This window comes from Neopsephotus bourkii, unplaced genomic scaffold (assembly GCF_033783945.1).
Source record: "Neopsephotus bourkii isolate Nb327-2 ecotype Australia unplaced genomic scaffold, CSIRO-AGI_Nbou_v1 NB_1663, whole genome shotgun sequence".
Lineage (NCBI taxonomy): Eukaryota > Metazoa > Chordata > Aves > Psittaciformes > Psittacidae > Neopsephotus > Neopsephotus bourkii.
In genome coordinates this window covers 421208-439676 of record NW_026902137.1, presented here as the reverse complement: position 1 = coordinate 439676, position 18469 = coordinate 421208, and the positions used below count along the sequence as shown (strand labels likewise).

Genomic DNA, 18469 nt, shown 5'->3' with positions numbered 1-18469 from the left:
TATGACATTTCCCCATTTCCTTCCTCTTTCAAACTTCCCTTTGGGCCTCACTTGTGTAACTCCACATCAGCCAACTCAGTGGGTGAAGTTGGCCTCAGGGGGCAGCAGGCAGTGAGAGAGCTCCCATAACCCTTCTTATGGAAACTCTTATTTCTTAAGAGGTGAAATGCATGAAACCTCTTGGATTTCAGCTGACTTGACAAATCCAAACCTTTAAATGTGACATTAGTGTCTTTTTGACAGATGTATGCAAGGATCCAACACTGGTGTTACAAAGAGGTTTTCTTTCTAAAGAGAGGGAAAAAAGGGGGGGCAGAAAAGTGATGAACTTTCTTCAAGCCTGCTGGGAAGTGAGGGGTTGGAGCAGGCACAAACAAGCTACATTCAGTAGCAGAACCAAAGGGCCTTAGAAGGTAACACCTATCCTTAGCACGGTTGGAGTTGAAAGAACTCATCTCTCCACAGTTACTGACCTACTGTGAGTAATCAGGTGGACCTTGGTTGGTGCTATGGATGGGTGAGTCAGAATAACACAAGACAGCCTTAATTTTGGTTTGTTCCAGTATTTGGGAGCTGCTACCATCTTACTAAGACTTTCTTTTCACAAAAATTACTTTCTTAGGCTCCTTAGTAAGCCTTTTCTGTAAATGGAAAACTGTTAACAGAAAAATGTTAACAGAACGTAGAGGAGCTTTGTCAGGAGCCCAAGATGAGAGGTGTGTTAAACACAGACAGGTAGTGGCAGCTTTGAAAGGCTTCCAAATGAGGCAGGTCAGGGCTCAGGAGGTCCTGCCTCCAGTGCATACTTGTGGCATCTGTCAGAGGCTGGAAGGAAACCATAGCCTTTGCTTGGGTGGAGAAAGAAGACAGAACCCAAATTTAGCATGTATTGTTGATGCCATACCTAAAAGTGTGGTGGTGTTTTTCTCCACCCTCAGCAGCCTGCAAAGCCCAAAACTTCAGGCTGGATTTTCTGAGGTATTTCGAAAGCAATTGCTGGGATGTGGAGAGGCTGTGGGTTGGTGAAAGGTCAAACCAGCTTCTTGTGAAATACTATAATGGAGCTAACAAAGGAAAAAGAAGAAAAAGTCAGACCTTTGTATGAATTGCTAGCAATGGCAAAAATACCCATACGAGAAAGGAAAGGGGGGAGTCTGACAGGAGAAGCCCTAGGGGAAGGTACTGAGAGCAGCCGTTTGAGGCAGCATCAGCAGGCAAGTGAACAGATTTCCGTGTGTGCATTTCTTCAGCTGCAGTGCTTAGTGGCTGTGAGCAGCAGTTTATCCAACAGCAAGTAATCCATTAGCACATCTTGCTTTTCACAATTAAAACTGTGATCATCATCAGGCCCACACATTATTCATGGTGGGGAGAAGGGCCGGAAGATGGGATGCTGTAAAACTTTAAAGTACATCCCGTGAGAGCCATCGCAGCAGCACGGGCTGGGCTAGAGGGTGCTCTAAAGCATCATGTTAATTGCTAGGGTCATTGTTGACTTCTGTTGTCCCTTGTACAAAAAAAAGGGATAATAAAATGGGATATAGAATCATAGAATCATAGAATAGTTAGGGTTGGAAAGGACCTTAAGATCATCTAGTTCCAACCCCCCTGCTACGGGCAGGGACACCTACCACTAAACCATCTCACCCAAGGCTTCATCCAACCTGGCCTCGAACACTGCCAGAGATGGAGCATTCACAACCTCCCTGGGCAACCCATTCCAGTGCCTCACCACCCTTACAGTAAAGAATTTCTTCCTTATATCCAATCTAAACTTGCCCTGTTTAAGTTTTAACCCGTTACCCCTTGTCCTGTCACTACAGTCCCTAATGAAGAGTCCCTCCCCAGCATTGCTACAGGCCCCCTTCAGATACTGGATGAACTCTATTCCCCCTCATCTCTTGAAGACTACTGGCCAGATATTGCAGGAGAACCCACAGGCTTGTTGCTGCTATCAGACCCTGCAGCAAACCAGGAAAACTGTCCCTGCAGACCTGTAGAGTCCGTGCAGGGCAATAAAATACAGCTCCACCAGAAAACCATCAGTAAGCAAAGAGTGCCAGCCACACGGGGCCTGAATTACGACACAGGGGCAGCTTCAGTTCCTTCAGATCTCACCCCAAACTGAACAAACACCAAAGAAGTCAGGAAGCTTTCCTTATAACTCGAGCACAGGGCCAGGCCTTTGGCACTGTGGTTAGGGAACAGTTGTAGCTGTAGTTGAAAAGCTGTGGAAGCCCAGCCACAGATGCAGAGATGAAGCCTTCATAGCATGCGTTCTAATAATTTCTGTTTAGACAGCTTAGTTTTAGTTAGGGTTTTTTTTTCCCCTAATTCCTTTTTCTGTGGGAATCTGCTCTGGTTTAACTCAAAGGTCATTTTAATCAAGGTCTGCGTTTTAAGTGATTTTTGGTGCCTACATTGTATGTTCCCTCTTGTCTCACCAAGCACCAGAGCTGGCCTGGCAACAGCAGCCCTAAGCCTCTAGAGCCAGCCAGCAGCAGTGAGGGAGGAGAGTGGCTGCTGATCACTGTTGTGTCTTTGGGACCATCATCACCTTTTGGGTCCTTGGGAGCTGCTGCCTGCATGTTAGTCAAGAACTTGGAGCCCAGACCTTATCCCCATGTACTGGGCTACACCCCCATAGAGCATGAGCAACAGAACAGGGAGAGGATCCTGACCCTCTGCTGTGCTATGGGGAGACCCCCCCTGCAGCCCTGATCCAGCTCTGGGGCAGCAGCACAAGAGGGACGTGGAGCTGTTGGAGCGAGGCCAAAGGAGACCATGGAGATGCTGCGAGGGCTGGAGCAGCTCTGCTCTGGAGCCAGGCTGAGAGAGCTGGGCTGGGTCAGTCTGGAGAAGAGAAGGCTCCTGAAGGGGAGACCTTAGAGCAGCTCCAGTGCCTGAAGGGGCTGCAGGAAACCTGGAGAGGGGCTTGGGACAAGGGCCTGTAGGGACAGGCCAAGGGGAATGGCTTGAACCTGCCCGAGGGGAGACTGAGCTGAGCTCTTAGGCAGAAGCTCTTCCCTGAGAGGGTGCTGAGGCGCTGGCACAGGGTGCCCAGAGAAGCTGTGGCTGCCCCATCCCTGGCAGTGTTCAAGGCCAGCTTGGACACAGGGGCTTGGAGCAAGCTGCTCCAGTGGAAGGTGCCCCTGCCCGTGGCAGGGGTTGGAGCTGGAGGAGCTTTAATGTCCCTTCCAACACAAACCAGGCTGGGATTCTGTGACCGTGCTCCACAGTGTCTATTCCCCCGGTGATGTGTTTCCCGTTGGGGTTTATTTCCCCCCGGCGCCATTTACACTGCTCCGCTCCCCCCGTGTCCCGCTGCCCTTCCCGGCACCCCCGCCCCTCATTGGGACTACATTTCCCAGCATCCCCCGCAGCGCGCAGCGCTCTGCCGGGACTGGGTCCCTGCTCCCGCCCCGTACAAGGCACCTCCCGGCGTGGGGGGGACGCTTCATGTTTGTGTGTGCCCGAGCACCGCGGCGGCCATGGCGGAGGCGGCGGGGGGCCCCAGGCCCCGCAGAGCCCGGCGCGGAGCCCGCTCGGCGCCCACCAACATACTGCAGCAGCTGCGGTACGGGCAGCTCAGCGGCTGCGGCCTGACGCGGGGGACGCAGGTACGGGGTGTGGGGGGGCGGCACCTGGGCCTGGCGGCAAGGCCCGGAGCAGGGTGGGGGCTCACCGGGGCCGGCGTGGCAGGGGACTTCCGCGGGGCTGACCGAGGCCTGGCGCTCCCCGGCGCACCCCCTGCCCTCCGCACACCCCCTGCATGCGGCCGGGCCTGCAGAGCCGTCTGCTCCGGCCCGCAGGGTCCCGCTCCGTCTGGGGTTGGGAGCGGGGGTTTGGCGGCCTCTCGGCGGGGATGAGTCCTAGCCCGGCGCTGTTAGGCCTCCGGTGGAGTTCGGAGGCCGGGAGGAGCCCGGCGGGGCCTGCTGCCGAGCCTGCTTGGAGCGCAGCCTCGCCTGTGCTGCCCCACCGTGGTCCTGGCCGAGTCCTCCCCCTGCAGCCTGACGTGGTGGGGAGGAGGAGGATGCCCCTGTGCCTTCGTGCCCCTTGTTCCCCCTTCCCGTCTTTGGTCTCGCTATAAGAAAGGCTGTGGAGCAGGGCAGGCCTGTGCCATGCTGCGAGGGAGTCGGCCTCCCTTGTTGCTTTGGTTGGTGATAGAGGTTGTGGCTTCCCCCTTGAAAAGCAGCTTTGCACAGGACCGTGATAACGCTGCATCAGAATTAAGGTGTATTTGGTGGACAGGGGCAACCTGATGATACTAGAGCTCAGGAGGCATTTTAGCTCCGAAATGGGGTAGGCTTTATGCTGGTGGTTTTCCGTAGAACTGTTCCAGGTCTGTTTCAAATTTGTCATCTTTCCCAGTTGATGATGCTGGGGAATTACCAAGAAATGAAAGTTTGCTACCGAGGCTTGTGCTATCATGTGCTTGTGCTGGCTCTTTTAAGAAGCTGCTCATGGATAATGGAGTATTCATTTCGTTTTGTGAAGAGCAATTGGATTTTGTTTTACAGGTTAACTCTGAAATGGTTTAGAGACTTGGGAAGTGAAGTGTGGCATAAAGAACTTGCATTTGGGTGGTGATTTATTGAGCTGAAGTATCTTCAGAGAGTTGAAATGGCATTAAACACTATGTTCCTTGATTAACAAGGAGTGTGAGCAATTGTAAAGGGAGGACTTGGTTAGCATGAATGCGCACACCTCCTTCTGTAGCTGAGGTGGAAAAGCTTTTAGCCGCTCTTTTGTCCTCACTCTGCTGCTTGCTCAGGTAGTTTGACTGTGGCTTAAGAGGAAGCAAACCATTTGCATGAATTTAAACCTGATGAAGTGCCCTTCGAAGGAAGTTACTTCAGTGGGGTTGTTCTGCAGGGCATGCAGACAGAGCAGCATGCTGTTTCACCAACTCGCCTGTCCACTTCTATGCTCTCACTCACCCCACAACAGCAGCAGTTTAAGTCAGATAAACCTGTAGCAGTTGTGCACCAACCTGATCTGTTAGGATGATACCTCCACTCTTTAATTTGCTTGAGAAATGCAGTGTTGTCTCCTGTTTTAGTTGGGGGGTTTATTAAATCTTCGGAATCACTGCCAAAGCAGTGACCAGGCTTTAACAGGAAGTGAGGAAACTTCTAGTTATCTGCTCCTCCTTCTCATAATGCCGAAGTTTGGGATGGGGTTTTCTCGTTGGAAGGGGATGGTTTGTTTTACTTTATAGATTTCAGTATCAATGTGCTGCTCTCAAAGACTTCAGGCTTGGACACTGAGGGCTCCCAGTGCTTCAAAAATGCTGTTTTCAAGTCACTTAAACTAAGAGGGAATGACAAGAACTCCCTGAATGATTCTGAACTTAGTAAATGACACGTCTCTGTACTCTGCCTCAAAGCAGTTGTTTATATGTGATCTAAATATAAAACATTTTAATGTAACTTCTAAAGAAGCAGGAGGCAGTTTTGGGTGCTTATCTTTATTAAGTTCTATTTTTTATGAGAATGTTCACAGTTTTCCTACAGTTGGCTCCTCAGCAATGGTATTGTAGCTTGTGCTTCAGTTTATCAACTCACTTGCTCCTGAAAAGCATGAGAACAGATCAGGTTTCCAAGCTGCTGCGTTGGGGTTTAGAACAAGTTGGGAGAATGTTCTTTGAGCTCTGTCTTCCTGTTCTTTGCGAGGAAGTTCTGGGACATACACTGCATGGACTGCATACACTGCTGGTATTCCAGAAGGAGAAGAAAGCATTTTCAGACGTTAATTCAGAGAGATTAGGAAGCATGGTTCCTTGCTGAGTAGTGTTTTCCCACAATGTTCATATAATAGAATGGTTTGTCTTGGAAGGGACCTTAAGGCTCATCCAGTTCCAATTCCCCGCCACGGGCAGGGACACCTTCCACGAGAGCAGCTTGCTCCAAGCCCCACGTGGTGACTGTATTTCAGCATGTGATCTCTGGGGGACAGTCTGAACCCTTCTGTAGCCAATAGTGGCATTTGTGTACTGTTTTTAGGTGATCTCAAGATCAGTTTTTGTGTGAGGAAAGCAGAGGCTTATCCCTGAATGGGTGAGGTTCGTTGTTGGCAGGCCTGCATCTGAAAGTCCCACCAGTCTGATCATACAGGAGCATAATAGTATTTTTGACAGCAACCGCCACCTGAATGTCTGGCAGCTTTGACACAAGTTAAGTCTCCAAAATCTTGATCCTTGTGTGTTCCTGCTGTACTCACCTACCAGGACCCAGAGTTTTCTTGCTGGTTGATGGATAAGGCAGATTTCAGCAGGTATTGCCCTTGCTTGTTCATAGAGGCATTTGAGCCCAGTTGTTCCTTGGATACAGGCCTCAATCAGCGATACCAGATTGCAAAACTTTGTGTCAGGGTTTACCCTGAGTCCAGAGCAAGTGAAAGGAGCTTTTCAGATACTGGTAAACTAGAGCAGACCAACTTCCCAGAAGTGACACACATTTTCCAACAAGGAGAAACACTGCCTGGGACCTGGCTGGTTTGAGTCCCTGTGCTGGCCCAGCAGTTCTGTCTGCACACAAGCACTGTAAATAAGACCTGATAGGGTTTATGGTGCGGTTCCTTGAAGGCAGCAGAGCGTTTTGGCTCAGCTGATCAAGCTCAAATCCCTTTGCAAGACAGCGCATACTTCATCTGCTGCAAGCCAACTGTGAAAAGCATGTGTATAACATGAAACCAGAAGATATTTAGGTGCAGCTATGTGAGTTGCTATAGACAGAGCAGTATAATAATGGGCTAACCAGTGATCTGTTGGCAAATCAGTGTGCTGCTGGTGCAGACCCAAGAGCACATCGTCAGTGCTGCTCTCAGGATTGCCAAGGCTTAGCTGAAACAATCAGAATGGAAAAACAGAGTCCATCTTTCCAGCTGTGTTTCATCCCTAGGAATAGATGCTTCCCTTAGCAAGATAGCCCCTATCCACTCTGAAAAACATCTCTGTGGAAGGAGAATATCTGCCTCAGAAATGCCGATTCCCAGCTCCCACCACTACAGGTTGTCTGTCTGGAGTAGTTTCCTAACTCTAAGGAAATATTTTGGTTTCTAATCAGTTTTGGTCCCTCACACCACTGCCACCAAAAAAGCATTCGGGTGAATATAATCCACTTGAGTAGTTCTAATTGTTTGTGTCTTAGCAGGCTTATACTCCTCACTAGAGGACAGCTAGGGAGTACTGAAAACCCTGACATGCTTTTTATGTAACAGGGACCAGAGCTCTGTCATACATAAACACTCAGAAATGGTTGGACTTTACCGGTCTTATTTTGTTCCATGAGTAGGAAGAAAACTGTCATAGATGTAATTCCCTGCTGTGGCAGGGCGCTGGAACTGGATGAGCTTTAAGGTCCCTTCCACCCCAAACCATTTCATTGTTCTATGATATTCCTTGCCCTTTTGATTTCTCCTAGATATTCCTGTGGATCTTGCTTTCATTCAGAATGAATTAAAGAAGAGACAGGGCAGTTCCAAGCAAAAAGTAATCCCTGTGAAGTTAATATAATTCTATATATTCATTGAAGTATTATTTTCTGAGAGTAAGATCATCAAAGCAAACATTAGTAGCTGTTCCTACTCTCTGGTGGATTTTGTAGTGGGTTTTAAGAGCTGCCGGTGTTAAAGATCTGCGTTGGAGTTGTTCCACTCTTAGAAGCACTGTAGGGGTTTGGATTCTCAAGCCCTGTTGTCTTGGTAGATGAGCTTTTCTTCCAGGGATGGGGAGTAGAACTAGACCGGGAGTTGTGGGGATGGTTAGACCTGGCTAGAAGCCACAGCAAGTTGTAGGCTAAGACACCATGCTCCTGGGTTCAGTGCCTGGTATTTGAGTTGGCAGGAGAAAGGGTAGTGGCTCCATCCAGGCTTGTGCAGGGCGGAGAAGCATTGGTTTTGGGAAACTGGATCCACGCTTTGAAGACTCTAGGAGCTGGAGAGAGGCTGGAGATGGGTGCTCTTATTAAGCTGGGAGAAGTCAGCGTCTCACCACTGGAATCTCTTTGTGTGAACAAAATTGGGATCTCTGACATGTTGCCATATGGCCACAAGTTGTTTCTGGATATGCTGTTGTGTTAAACTGGAAACTTGTGTTTGAGGGGCGTCATTCACCTTGGTTGAAGGTTTTCTGTGAGAAGTTGTGTGAAGAAAGGGACAGCTTCACCAGGCTGATGCATTTTTGTTAGCGACTGAAAAGGGAGCTATGATCGAGAGCTGGGCTGGCAGGGCACTCCCCTAACTCTGAATACTTGTTCTCCTGGCAGTGTGTCAGAGATGGCTTCCTCAGTTATTGCTGAATACTTAATTGCACAAATACTGGTTGCCTGGGCTTTAAAGGTACAGCCTAAAAGGTTGGAAGGTAAGGATATGAAAAGGCTACAGAGCCCCTGTGCTTGCATCTGTTTCTTGATAATTTCATGCTTCTTTTTCCTTCTAAACATTAGAATGTTTGAATATATACTTAAGAAGTGGCAATGGGAAATGAGAATGGAAATTCTGGGTTCTTTTTATAGCATTTCCAAACTTAACTTACTGCATGATAGGGACTATAGTGATAGGACAAGGGGTAACGGGTTAAAACTTAAACAGGGGAGGTTTGGATTGGGTATAAGGTGGAAGTTCTTTACTGTGGGGGTGGTGAGGCACTGGAATGTGTTGCCTAAGGAGGTTGTGAATGCTCTGTCCCTGGTGGTGTTCAAGGCCGTGTTGAACAGAGGTGACATGATTCAGTGTGAGATGCCCCTGCCCGTGGAGAGGGGCTGGAACTGGATGATCTTAAGGTCCTTTCCAACCCTAACTATTTTGTGATGGCAAGAAAACCAATGGAATTAAGTAGGATGACAGCAGATGTGTCATAGCTGTGAAGTCTATCACAGCATTAATCCTTCAGTGCTATAAAGGGTGATTGGGCACCTGAGTCACTATTATTTTGCTTTTGAAAGATGACAAAAACCAGGTTCCTGTAGTGAGTGTTCAGCAAGACAGGGAAAAGTTTGAAGGGTAAATGTGAACTAGAGACACAGTTTTGTTAGAAAACAGCTTACTCTGGAGAGCAAAGGGGAGTTTTAGCTCATGGTGTTTCTCCTGCTGCCATGTGCTTACGGGCCTCCATCAGCAACTATGGGAAGACTTGGAAATGTGTCACTGACCACAGCTTGGAAAAGTGGTGGAGACAAGGCTGGGAAAATAAGAGGTTTACTTCGTGGGGCAATGAAAATCCTCACAATGCAGGAACACAGATGGAAAGGCAAATCCGTGCTGGAAGGGGAAGGAATTTTGAAGCAATCATAACTACAGGAGGTCTCAGGTCAGTAACAAATATTTAGTGCTGCTCATAACTGCAGTTCTTACCCCATGCAGGGGCACAAAGCAGCTGGAAGGGTGAGCTGCTTCTGTTGGAGAAGCTGTGCCTGGAGAGTAGTGGTCATGGGCAGGAGCATCAGCAACAAATCTCATAGCAAAGTGAGGGGGAGGAAGGAAGGGGGAACTAAGCTGATCCAGGGATGGATTTAAGTAGATATTAATATATAACTCAATGTACCTCAACGAAGATCTAAGTATTATAATTAGTTATATTACACTGTTATGCTAATGGATACTGGGGTGTTTTAAAAGGGTGTATAACACAGAAGGGTTAGAAATTTAAAAGAAATACTTAGATTTGTGTGTAGTTCAGCCCTTCTTATACTTTCAAGAAAAGATTATGCACAAAAGTTAGTTACTTAAACTCTATAGTAGGGAACTGTTCCTATGGTGGCTGCCAGTCTCTGGGAAATCCTGGACTCCAGTCCTTCGGGAGACTTTAAGCTCAACATAAGCCACCAGTGTGCACTTAAGACCAGACCCCCCCCCATGTGCTTGGTTGCAATCTCAGAGGTTGAGGGGAGGGGATTCTGCCCTTTGCTGTGCTATGGGGAGAGCCCCCCTGCAGTCCTGATCCAGCTCTGGGGCAGCAGCACAAGAGGGACGTGGAGCTGTTGGAGAGAGGTCAGAGGAGGCCATGGAGATGCTGCGAGGGCTGGAACAGCTCTGCTCTGGAGCCAGGCTGAGAGAGCTGGGCTGGGTCAGCCTGGAGAAGAGAAGGCTCCTGAAGGGGAGACCTTAGAGCAGCTCCAGTGCCTAAAGGGGCTGCAGGAAACCTGGAGAGGGGCTTGGGACAAGGGCCTGTAGGGACAGGACAAGGGGAATGGCTTGAACCTGCCAGAGGGGAGACTGAGCTGAGCTCTTAGACAGAAGCTCTTCCCTGTGAGGGTGCTGAGGCACTGGCACAGGGTGCCCAGAGAAGCTGTGGCTGCCCCATCCCTGGCAGTGTTCAAGGCCAGGTTGGACACAGGGGCTTGGAGCAAGCTGCTCTAGTGGAAGGGGTCCCTGCCCGTGGCAGGGTTTGGAACTGGATGAGCTTTAAGGTCCCTTCAACCTCAAACCAGTCTGGGATTACAGAAGAACCACTCTGTCTGCTCCACTCACTGTCATGGCTGGGCTTGATGACACATTTTTAACTCTGTACTTAAATCCTTCAGGAAGTCTTTGATTGCCCTTGCAGCAAATCCACAGTGCTGTGGCTTCAGCAGCACAGCTGGAGCCAGCCAGGATGGGACTAGTCAGGTACCTGATCCCCTGGCTGGTGAACAGCATTCAGTGAACTGCTGGTGTAAAACTGATGTTAAATCAGACCACTTTGGCTGGTGGCATAGCTTGGGAGCTCTGTGCTGGGCTTGAGCTGGTGTGTGCTGCCTTGTTTCAGAGGCCTGCCTGGAAGGTCTGCTTCTGGAGAGCCACAGCATGCTGTTCCCCAGGTTTCTCAGTTTGTGATTCAAGACTTGGATGCGTTACTGCAAACTTCTGAGAAATGACTGTGTGGAGCTTGGTGTTTGTACCAGTTTGGTTGCTGCACTGGGGTGTAGAGAAGTTCTGACGCTGGTCCTTTTGTTTTCCCAGTAATCAGTACTTACTCTGTCATCTCTTAATGCCAGGAATGTGTGATGGTTCCTAACCCCAGCAACCACTGGTTAGGTTGGCCTCTTCTCTTTTAATTGATGCCATTTCCAGCTGGGCTTTTGCAACCTTCCATTCTTGCTAGAGAGTATGTGACTTCTCAAGCTTTGTATGCAAGATTTCAGCTATTTTATCCAGAGCTATTTAGTGAATGAAGAAAATGTGTGAGAAATCAGTGCTGAAGCAAAGAATTCTAGCGGGAAAGGGGCCCCCAAAGACCCAGAGATAATTTTGGTGACTGTTCAATAATGTCTGCCCAAAAAGAGCAAGAGGGAAACCCACTTAGCATCTAGTGAACAGTTTTCATGTATATGCTGTTCCAGAAATCGGGGGATGCATTTTTTAACCAAAATGGTTGTAAAGACAGACAGCTCCACACAATCCAGTTGAATTTTAATCCCTCCACAGAATCTAAAATCTTTGCGTTGGCAGATGCCACCACGCCACAATGGAAATATTCAGAGCCAGGCTAGCCTCATAAATACTGAACAGGGACCACAAGCTGGAGCTTGCAAGGCAACCAAAGACATGTATTAAGTAAGAGAAAGAAAACTTTGTTTTGAAAGCAGTTAAAGGAAGATGAGAGCGAGGAAACGTTTGCTTCATTCTGTCAGAATTTCACTTCTGAAAGGTTTCTGCAGATCAGCACAAGTGGCTGCCTTGGAGTCCAGCACAGGGAGAGAAGACCTGCTGGTACAGAGATGGGAATGGAGATGGATCCTGCCCAAAGCAAGAAGCAAACATGTGATTAACAATTGCAGTATTAAATCCAGGGCAAGCTTTTACTACTGGTAAAGAGCTTTTGGCTGTTTCTGAGAGCACTTGGATGCTGAATTCTCCATTGTGCTACTGGAAGCAGAGATTGCAGCCCATGCACGTCATCTTTGCCTGTGGTATCTTGCACATCAGTTGAAGCTGGAGAGTTGGATTCTTTCCCTGGCATTTTGCTGCACATTCTTTGCACTTTACCCAGCAATGAATCCAGTTTCTGCTGCTTGTGGGGCTGTGTGCTTCTGCCACACCTGAAATGGGCAGTGCTGGAGCTCCTCTTCATCTCTGTGCTGGGTGTTACAAGGAGAGATGGAAATTTGTGACCTCAAAGGAGCTGACCCATTGCCCACAGGACAAACAGTGAGAAGCCCTTTGATTTCTGGGTTTGCCCTGCCTCTGAATGGCCTCCTCAGGTGGAACTGTGTCATTCTCCAGTAGTGATCACTCTCATTCAGATGTCAGAGCAGCCAAGAGTTAAAAACTGGAGAGTTTTATGTCCCAGGTTTGCTTATGCTGCTTCAGTCGGCCCCTGTAGCAAGAAAACCTGATACTTCAAGAGCCTTGAAGTTCTCATCAGGAAAAGAACCTTAGCTATCTGGGAAGCTTAGAGGAAGGGTGAGGACCTAACATTGACAGTTTGAGGTTTCATGTGTTTGCCCCAGTTTTCTGGTCTTCCTGTATGGTGTCTAGCAAGCAAAGAAAAGGGGTAAATTCTCAGCCAGAAACTGGAGTATATTTGCATATAATTGTCTAATACGGAATGCAGTGACCTTTTAGAATTGTACACAGAGGTGTATCTGAGGAGGATGTCTTGACTGAAACAATAAGAAGAAAGCTTTCCTGACTGTTAACTATTAACAGTGAACATCTAGGGAGGCTGAAGGGAAACAATGCAAGTTAGAAGCATGACAGGTTGAAGGAAGAGATCCTGCCCTTCTACTCTGCACTCATGAGACTCCACTTGCAGCACTGTGTGCAGTTCTGGTGTCCTCAACATAAAAAGGACATGGAGCTGTTGGAGCAAGTCCTGAGGAGGCCACGAGGGTGATCAGGGGCTGAAGCACCTCCTGTATAGAGACAGGCTGAGAAAGTTGGGGCTGTTCATTCTGGAGAAGAGAAGCTGTGTGGAGACCTCACAGCATATTCCAGTGTTTGAATGGGGCTACAAGGATGCCAGAGAGGGACTCTTCATCAGGGACTGCAGTGATAGGACAACGGGTGACGGGTTTGAACTGACACAGGGGAAGTTCAGGTTAGATCTAAGGAAGAAGTTTACTGTGAGGTGTTGAGGCACTGGCAGAGGGTGCCTAGAGAAGTGGTAAATGCTCCATTCCTAGCAGTGCTCAAGGTGAGGTTGTACAGAGCCTTGGGTTACATGGCAGGGGGTTGGAACTGGGTGATCCTAAGGTCCTTTCCAACTCAAACCGTTCTACGAAGTTAGCCACAGAAGGCTGGGGGTGAGTTACCCAGAATGAGAGCAGCTTAGATATTTAGGCCTGGAGTAAAAGAAGCTCCACAACTGTCGCATTGAGATGCAGTCTGGCTGACCGGAGGGTTGCAGTTTCCTGTGGGTTTGTTTGTTATTTGGTGGGCATATAAAAATTACGTCACACCAGCCAGAAATCCTGCTCTTGTTACCTGTCTGAGCTTTCTGTACAAGGGCAAAGCCCTCTTCTGGGGTTGGCCTAGTTACCTCTGAGGTACTGTTAAGGAAGGGAGTTAAATGCGGGTCAGCATTGGCTGCATGGTGAACTTTAATGAAGAGCTCCTCCTCCACAGCATCTGCTGACAGTAACCTGCAGGAAGTGGTCAAGTTTTCAAACGGCATTTGTGGGTTCTAAGCAGAACATTTATTAGCTTTGTGCTGCTGTTATTTTTTTTCTTCCTACGTTTAAAACATAGTGGTGAATGTTTATTTTTTTAATATATATTTTGGGGAGAAGGGGCAAAATTGGAGAAAGTTTGCACAAATGTAGTAACAAGTACAAAGGGTGGTTGCAGGCTGCTTCCCAGAGGGTTCTGCTGATTTGGTTGTTGGTCTTTGTTTATAACCAGACCACAGAGGAATCCTTTACTGGATCTTTGGTATGTTCTTCTGGAGCCTGCTTGTAAATCTTCATGTTCTGGGCCATTGCTATGGCCAATAATGGCTTCAGGGATTCAGCTGAATGTGATGAGTAATAAAGCCTTTCAATCTTCAGTGTTCTGTCCATCTTAGAGTATCTTGATAGCATCAAGGGCACCCATTTTCTCTTCCACTGACCTGTCAAGTGGAGTTCTACCAATGGAGTTAATCAGACACTAATGTGTTCCCATTTTAAAACCTATGATCAATATAAAAATATGGCATGAGATGAAATACTCTCAATGATAACATCTGCTTTAAGCTCCTTCCTGCTCAAAATACTTAGATCATCTGTAAAATTTTTGCAGCTATCAGTCCTGAATAAATGCTGCATGGAAAAAGGTACTGGATTTGTAATGGTACTCTGTACAATAAATTACTTTGTGTGATGTTCTGATGCTGACGTTTTGGGGAGGTGTTAAGGTGGTTTTCCTGGTTATGAAGCATTCAACACATGGAAATTCTATTATTTTGTTGCAGATCACAGAGGCCTTGTTAAAGGAAAGAGATAAACAAGCAAAATGGAGTGGGATTCCCTTGCTGCTGCAGAAGCTGTATCAACAGAGCCACCCAAACAGTGATTTCTCCCAGTGCCAAAGCATCTTAAAGGTACTGTCTACACTGTTCTTCCTGAAAGCTAGGGATTATTTTGTTGATCAGTCAGTAGATCACACGGGTAGTTGGAGACATTTGTGTTATACTGATGAACAGTTTTTAATTTGAACCTTCTTTTGCATACAGGAAATTTCCCCACTTCTTTCAATGGAAGCAGTGGCATCTGTTACAGAAGATAAAAAAGCTGCTCAAGAGTCCACTTTCCCAAATACATACACATTTGACTTATTTGGAGGAGTTGATGTAAGTTTTTTTTCAACAATATCAAAAGATTTCTCTATGATAGTTGTACCACTGAGAAATCTGTGAGGTCCTTGAGACCTTTGAAGCTTCTAGATAGAAGCTACAAAATGACTTTGCCAATTTGATGTTAAACGTTAGAATTGTGCCTGTTTCTGTTAATCAAAATGTGAAAAGGGTGTATTTTCTGAGGTGTTCCATCATCAAAAGTGAGGTGATATAGAAGACTTGGCTGTTTCTTCAGGCAGTCTGGTTTTAAGGTGGAAAAGGTGAGACCTCTATGTTCTCAGTGTAAACAGTTTCAAGTGTTTTCTAGTTGTGAGATTACTACAGTTGCTGTGAGAGCACTGAGCTTTTCCCTTAGCACTGAAGGATGTGTGGTGGTTCTTTAAGCACACTAGTGCACTCCTTTAGCCAGGTTGTCTGTGTTTATAGCTGCTATGTAATAAGGACTGCTTCCATGATGGAAAGGTTTTTAAACAGACCTCCAAGGTTTCTGGAGACATTTATCTTTATTCAATATTACACAATACCCATTTGCTCAATTGAATGGTGACAGACTCTGGGATTTTAGCTGTCATTAGACATGTATGATTTGTGTTTTCTGGTAAATGAATTCATAGAATAGTTAGGGTTGGAAAGGACTTTAAGATCAAGTTCCAACCCCCCTGCCATGGGCAGGGGCACCTCACACTAAATTGATGCCCCCTTTTTAGTTTTTTCAGTCTAACTGAACATTGTCTTTGCTAATTCTCTCGTAGCGTGCCTTTACTTAAGTAAAACTCGTATTTAGGTTATGTTGTTTTGAAATCAGTACTGGTTTAGTCACTAGTATCCTCTCAGCTGGTTTTGGTTTGGTTTTTTTAGCTTGGGCTGGAGATGGTAAATATCAGCTACGCTTTAATTACCTGGTACTATGGCCAGAGACTTGGCTGACACCAGTGGGTTTAATGTGGTTAAAGGCAGCTGTAGAAGCCTGCTCTATGTGTTTTTAAAAGAGAAGAAGTGTAATCTGCTGGTTCTGCGTATGCCATGTGCTGACTCCACACTGCAGTTGCACTTTGAGCTTTGAAGCACAAGTAACTTTGAAGGACACTAAATCTGCAGTGTGCTCTGTATGTGTAATGTGTGACAGGAGACTCCTTAAGTTATTTTGGATTTTGATAGCCTTTACATTAAGAAAGAGCTAAAGCAGGTTTTTGTGTCCTGCCTTTATATCAATACATACAAAATATTACCCAAAAGCACACATTAACTGATAGAGGAACATAATGGACCTTTGATCTGAATGCAACCACATTCCAAGAAATAAGATCTTGTAACTCCCTTTCTGCTCCTTCTGCCTCTGGTGAGGCCCTGGTGCAGGTTGCCGAGAGAAGCTGTGGGTGCCCCATCCCTGGCAATGTTCAAGGTTGGACAGGGTCTTGTGTGACATGGTTTAGTGGAAGGTGTCCATGGCAGGAGGTTGAATCTGGATGATCTTAAGGTCCTTTCCAATCCAAACCAGTCTGGGATTCTATAAAATGTATATTCCTCTTTTGTTGTGGTTTAAACCCAGCCAGTATCTCAGAATCTCACAGCCACTCACTCACTTTCCCCTTTCCCCCCCCCCACCAGGGCAGAGCAGAGAGAAGAATCAAATGAATATTGAGATATGAACAGTTTAATAAGTAAAATAAAGTAAAATATCCTGATAATAGAAAGAATACCAACAACAATAATAAGAAACAACAAGAGAAGAAATGAAAGCTCAGAACACAAGTGCTGCACAATACAGTTGCTCAGCACCCACTGACCAATACCCAGCCTGACCCAAGCAGTGATCTGGGCCTTCCACGTAACTCCCCCTAGTTTGTATACTGGGCATGATGTGCTGTGGTATGGAATACCCTTTGGCTAGTTTCGGTCAGGTGTCCTGTCTCTGCTTCCTCCTGGCTTCTTGTGCCCCTCCTCACTGGGAGAGCATGAGAGAATGAAAAGTCCTTGATCAAGGCAAGTACTACTGAGCAGCAATTGAAACATCAGTGTGTTATCAGCATTGTGCTCAGAGTGAAGCCAAAACACAGCATTGCACCAGCTACTGGAAAGAAAAACAACTGTTACAGCTGAACCCAGGACATTCTTAAAGTTGCCTGTTTACTTATCAGTGGTTAAAATGGGCAGTGCCTCCAGTGCTGTTGGATGTGTGCCTCTGTGTCTGGGTAGATGGTTCATTAAAAGACCAAGTTAAATTGGGACAAGTAGAGAGAGGAGGTTGTAAAATAAAAGTATATTCCTAGTTGGCATGACTCAACCAGGTGATGCCTACGTTGCACTTAATGATTTTAAACTGAACTTTAAAGTTAGGGGCTTTTTGCAGTGCTTCCTGCAGAAGTCATCAGTTCCTTCCAGTGATAAACTCATTTTAAAATAAACTGCTAGAACAGCTGAAGGTCAGTTCTGCATCTGACTATCTGAACATCTATCAGAGCCATAGCCCTAGTCTTGGGAAGTTGACTGTTACATTCCTGACACAGAAATGAAGACAACACTTCACCTGTGTGTGTAAACGTGCATGTTCAGCACACACAATGTGCAGGCACAGAAGCAGTGGCTTGCTCTTTGGTGGTGAGTTTAAAATCTGGAGCAACTAAGTTCAGTTATATCTGGACCAGGAATGTGTTCTGAAGCCCAGCAACAGTTAGGGATGCTAAATTTGCATCTCTTGCAGGTAATTGCTAAAGGCTTACTATTCTGGGAGATGTGTGACAGCCGTCTTTGATGTTATCTGGATGCATGTGAAGTTACACTCTTTAAAGGCTCAAATGCTTTAAAACTCGCCAGTGGAAGATTGTCTTATACAACTGTTGTTCTTTCTTTAGGGTAAATGCAACTATTTTTTGTCAAGGTAACTTAGCCACCAGTGGGGTTTGACTGTATAGCTGCCAGTAATCACCTCTGTGGCTTCAGCTGAGACAGGACTAAGTTTGGATTTATCACTGACAAATGAATTGGTTATTTGTATCTTGATTATTCCCTTAATTCTTTATCTTGTTACTACAGCTTTTAGTAGAAATTCTCATGAGACCAACTCTTATCACACAGAAAAAGAAACAGAAAAGTAAGTAAATGGCTGGGTTTTTTTTTTTTACTTGTCTTGTGTTCTTACTTTCATAGAAATTCTTCTATTTCTCTGTTCCCATACCAGTGATTTCCTATTCCTAAATGAATCATTGGTTTCTTTGTTCCCTCTGGTACTGATTCATGGTGGGATTTAGGATAGTCACCTGTTGCAAAGCACAGCTCAGTGCATTCATGCACTCAGCATAACATCCCTCAGTGCAGTTAATCTGCAGTCAGTGGAAACTTTCATTGCTTCTGTGGCTATAGCTGCTGTTAACAGTTGTTAATAATCCACAAAACATCCTTGATGTAATAGGAGTTACAGAGATTGTGAGATAATGTAAATGATGCTGTTTTCCTGGTCTAGCCATAGTAACCAGTTTCCAGATTGCTGGAAGGAGAGCTTGCAGGTGGGGTGCAGTAGCTTCAGCACAACTTCCCTGCTGGAGCAGCTTTGGTTTAGTGTTTTCATTTCTCCTGTCTGTCATTCTGGTTCCCTGAACCCTTCTAAGCAAAGGAAATGTCATGGTATGCCCCATGCCTGGCAGCCAGGGAGCATCAAAAGTGAAGTAACTTGATGAATTTGAGCTGGAGGCAGCTGTTGTATGTCTGTACTGA

At 46.5% G+C, this 18469-nt stretch overlaps 1 protein-coding gene and 1 long non-coding RNA gene across 3 annotated transcripts in view; both read left to right on the top strand.

The window, feature by feature from the left end:
* Positions 1-18469, top strand: part of LOC133224175 (uncharacterized) — a 213371-nt gene that overhangs the window by 78426 nt on the left and 116476 nt on the right. The window lies entirely within an intron of this gene.
* The window catches only part of TRPC4AP (transient receptor potential cation channel subfamily C member 4 associated protein), a 35787-nt gene continuing 20706 nt past the window's right edge, over positions 3389-18469 (top strand). For both annotated transcript variants that reach the window (XM_061375466.1, XM_061375465.1), the window contains exons 1-4: positions 3389-3620; positions 14375-14503; positions 14636-14752; positions 17792-17849. In XM_061375466.1, coding sequence (XP_061231450.1) covers positions 3492-3620; positions 14375-14503; positions 14636-14752; positions 17792-17849 — 433 coding nt within the window. In that variant the 5' untranslated portion in view covers positions 3389-3491. The remainder of the gene's footprint in view (positions 3621-14374; positions 14504-14635; positions 14753-17791; positions 17850-18469) is intronic.